The sequence below is a fragment of the Rosa chinensis genome, chromosome 1, assembly GCF_002994745.2.
Source record: "Rosa chinensis cultivar Old Blush chromosome 1, RchiOBHm-V2, whole genome shotgun sequence".
Taxonomy (NCBI): domain Eukaryota; kingdom Viridiplantae; phylum Streptophyta; class Magnoliopsida; order Rosales; family Rosaceae; genus Rosa; species Rosa chinensis.
In genome coordinates, this window is record NC_037088.1 from 59,140,309 (window position 1) to 59,144,938 (window position 4,630).

General features: G+C 38.1%; 1 protein-coding gene across 1 annotated transcript; it reads right to left on the reverse strand.

Annotated features, from left to right (window-relative positions):
* Positions 1 to 660: 660 nt before the first annotated feature.
* On the reverse strand, positions 661 to 4,072 carry LOC112170967 (subtilisin-like protease SBT4.6). The gene is made up of 9 exons (XM_024308231.2): positions 3,916 to 4,072; positions 3,562 to 3,763; positions 3,178 to 3,421; positions 2,562 to 3,072; positions 2,364 to 2,464; positions 1,907 to 2,149; positions 1,730 to 1,841; positions 1,418 to 1,607; positions 661 to 1,263 (listed from the first exon to the last, which is right to left on the reverse strand). The coding sequence occupies exons 1-9, from the start codon at positions 4,006 to 4,008 to the stop codon at positions 731 to 733; spliced, it is 2,229 nt and encodes a 742-aa protein (XP_024163999.2). The 5' UTR covers positions 4,009 to 4,072; the 3' UTR covers positions 661 to 730.
* Positions 4,073 to 4,630: the final 558 nt, after the last annotated feature.

The window sequence follows — 4,630 nt, forward strand, 5'->3', positions numbered from 1 at the left end:
GAACGAGATTAACAACTAAACCTACCCTAAACTCACAACTGAAGACACTTTCGAAGAAGACAACTGAAGACACTTTCGAAGAAGATGACATGCATCCACAAAAGGCAGCAAAGCAAAGCAAAAGAATGCCTCAAAACTTCGACTGTGAATTCTCTGGGTGATTCTTCTTCTTCTTCTTCAGAGTAAGATCAAGGATTCAAAATCGATCAAACTGATGGGACAAATGGGTTTGATCGAATAGTCTGGGTGAGAGGTTCTGCTTCTGCGCAAACCAAGTCTCACTTCGGAGCGGTGCGATACGGCAAAAGAGACCAGAAAGGAGGGGCAAGGACTACATGTGGAGATTGGTTTTGTGTGAAATCGATCATGGTGAGTAGTTAACATGGTGAGTAGTTAACATTTTTCGCTCGCTAAAATATACAGTAAAAGGATCAATGTGCATTTATAAATTGGAGTTTTAGCTAGTTTACTTATTGCATCTCTTCCATGCCATCATCAGTGCCTGTCTGTATGGATTTAAATAGGAAACACCAGTTTATATATGTCATATACTTCTAAATCTACTTATTAGACTTTGAAAAATATAGTTCTTTTGAAGAGAAAGACAAGTGAAACTTATTAATATATGGAGCGACGTAAATGCATCGAAACAAAACAATGAAGCAAAATAAAATGCGCAACTGCATCTAATTTTAAAGAGTAACCAAAATATAACTAAAAGATGCAAAGACTATAGTTGAATATAGACAACAATGGGGCTCCTGACTTGGAAAGCACCATCGTCCCAAACCAAAGACGCAGAGACCATACTTGTTTTCTCAATCGGCCCTTTTACAGTGACTACAAAAGATTTCTTTTGCTCAAGAGATGTGAACGACAACACACTTGGATCCACATTGATTTTGAGTCCCGATGGAGCCACCACTTTAGCTCTGTATATAGAATTTGATGATCCGACATTAGTGACAGTCCTATGGAAAACCCCATTGACAAATTTCGGATCCTTGATAGGAAGAGCAAAAGAAGGATAATTCAGGTCATTGACTATTTCATTATCAAATTTTGATGAGCATGAGGTAGTCTTGTCCCTGGTTATTTGTTCTAATAGTTTGTCACTATATCCTTGTGAACACAAAAAATCTACATAGTCTTGTACATCAAGATCGTAAACCAAACCAGGATATGGAGCTCTGGAAGGGTTTATTAGGCCAGCTCCATATGCAATTTCAGCGTGCGGGGTAGTTTTGTCACTCATAGGCGTAGCTGCAAAAGATTGGAAATACGCAAGGATCGTTAGGTCTTTTCTCATCTGGTCCGATAATTAATCCAATATTCAGTAACATAGCATTACTATCCCAATAGAGATAAAAAAAAAATTAAAAAAAAACACTCTTCTTTGCAAATTATAAAAACAAACCAGTAGTGATGAGAGCTGACTGGACAGCAGCCGGTGACCATTTAGGGTGAAATGATTTGACGTACGCAGCTACAGACGAAGCATGGGGGCATGCCATTGATGTGCCGGTTGCCAATTTGTATTTAGCTCCATTATTAACATTTGGGGGATATGCTGCTAGAATGTAAGTTCCCGGAGCCGCTAAATCCGGCTGCAAGGCCATATACATAGAATTGTTAAATATGTTCTACTTCATCACCTGCAATATCATGCCTCTTGCTAGAGCTTAGATATACAATTAAGATTTCATTACGATCAAATCAAGGTAGTTACCTTCAGTATGTTGGGATTCAACGCGTTTGGACCCCTTGATGAGTAGGAGGGCACGTATGGAGACAATACATCATTGATCTCCTCACTTTTCAAAATAGTTGCAGTTGGGTCCCTATAAGATCAAGATTAATAACATGCATATATCGTAATATCCATGGTTAATAGTTCATAAATTACCTTGTTTTGTTTATGTATTTGTAAATGTTGCTATTATCTTCTAAATTGACGTAAGATGCTGCACAAGGGTTATCAGCATATTCGGTTTCCTCGACAACTTGTTTGCCCGTCAGAATAACTCCCATTGAAGCATTCCACCATTTGGCACCATCCCCAGCCCCCTTCCCATCCTTATCGGGGCGATCACAAAGCACAATTTTACCTTTGATCTTATCTGCATCTAAGCTATCTCCAACACAAAACCTGTAGTTAATTTAGTAATATCAAATATCAAACAGCACCATATGTAGTTTTGAGAATGGTCAAATTTTGATGACGTAAAATATAAAACTTGATGTGTGAATGATAATTAGGGTCAACTTCAGCATATTGAACAACAATAACAAATTAAGTTAGAAACAATATTTACCCGAGCTTAATGTCTTTAATGAATGAAGTCCTAATTGAAGATTAATACCTAGAATCATCTCCTTTACCATCTTCTTTACTGGGTGCGTCTCCACCGTAAATCAACGGGTAAAATTTACCTTGGAGGTCATGTATATGTACGGAAAGTCCCTGACAGTTAATATACAAACAAAACTTACGGGATAGAAATATAGAGAAGTACTAATTAATGTGAGTAGCAGTAGCAAAGCTAGATTTAATTAATTACCTGATAGATTTTACCATTACCCAATTTAACCTTGGTGATGAACTGGCGGTTTGTGGTGGTAGCAGCCACAGAAAGTTGCCATGGTGCAATGTTTTCCACAGTTTTTTTTTGCGGACCTTCATTACCAGCGGCCATAGAAACCAATATCCCATTTACGGTAGCGTGAAATGCCCCAATTGCAAATCCGTCATTCAAAAAGTCAGCTGGCGCAGCGCCTCCGGTGGAAGCACTGATAATGTCGACACCGTCAGCAATGGCATCATCGATTGCCGCTAGAAACTCAGCAACACCACAACCTTTGTCCCAACATATTTTGTACACCGCAATACGTGCTGATGGCACCGCTCCTCTTGCTGTTCCCAACCCTAAACCATTTATGCTTGCGTTGCTCACTGCATTCCCAGCTGCTATTGACGCGCAGTGGGTTCCATGACCGGATGAGTCTCTTGGAGACTGAATATCTTCTTCTTCGAAGGCACTATCTTTGTAATACCGTGCTCCGATGATTTTACTGTCAAGATAATAAATTATAAATCCATATCAATACAAAGAGTCATTTATTTACATGCATGTTAGGTATGATGATTATCTTATATGGATCAATTCATTAGCATACTTGTTACAAGTGAAGTTGTTATTGCCTTGACATATGCCTTTCCATTTCTTAGGTGGAGGACCAAAACCAACATCATTAAAGCTGTCCAACTCCGGCCAAATTCCACTGTCGAGCACACCGATAATGATATCACTTTCAAAGGGGCCGCTCCCAATTGATTCTGGAAACCCAACGAAATTCCATGACGTTGTTGTTTTGACGCTCACCTTTGTACTTGGAAAGACAGACACTACACCATCCATTCCTGTATACATGCATTTGATCATATACTTTAACAAATGCATACATAAATTATAATATTTATACATACGTACCCTATGCCATCCATTCTCATACGAGTACTACTATTATTTGTTAAAGGCAAAGATAGGGTTACAGAAGTACCAGCCAGTTTTTGTGCTTCTTGTTCTGTGAGCATTGCAGCAAATCCATGGAAACTTCTCTTGTAGCTATGAAGAAGCAGAGCTTCATGTGCAATATCCTTATTAATGCTGCTATCAACTATGTCTCGTAGAATATTTACATGAAGATCAGGTGTTACTGGCATCCCGTTCTTTGGCTTGTCGCCCATATACACAATATAAGCCTGCATCCAATTACAAGATCGATTAACTTTAAGAGATACAAAGCTTTGCAAGATCGACGCAAAGAGATCTGATCGAAACTTTACATATCAAATGTATAAGCTCATGTTAGTTAATTTAGCTAAATATGACTAATAGAACTTGGGAGATATACCTTTCGGGCATCCCGAGCAGCTGAGTGAGTAACATCAACAAGAAATAGAATACTGCCAATGAGTCTAAGGAGGAGAAACCATCGAAGAGCCATAGAATTACTATGTGTATGGTACTAATAGAGCCTATAAACTGCAGTGTCCTCATCCAAGAACTTCAACATGAATTAATAGCACGAGTTGAAATTTTTCACGCAAGCCTATTTTTTACAATTCTGGACACGTGTAATGATTTCAGAACAATAGTAAACCCAAAAGAGTTTCTTCATGCGGAAGTGTTGCAACATAACCCCGGGATGGTTGATCATTTCCTATCCACAGATAAGAAAGATTGAATTTTAGAAAAAAAAACAGCTCATACAAGATGGAGAGAAATTTGTGGTTATTGAAAGTTAATTAGTTTAATATATAATAGCTAGCTTTTGGAACCAGCAAACAGATATATGATTTATTTAAAGAAAGGAGTAAAAAGCTTGTGTATGCACACAAATGAGGGTCACACATATAAGATTCTATATAAGAAAACTAGTCAATATACATAGATGATATTTACACAGATAAGATTTTGTATGAGAAATTTTGCGACACACACAGATGTTTGTGTGAAAACTATATTCGCACAGACATCCATGTGAAATATGTTTCTGTATGGTTCCGAGGGGAACCGAGAATCATCATGGGATCAATCATCTTAGGGTTCCATACCTGTCAACCATG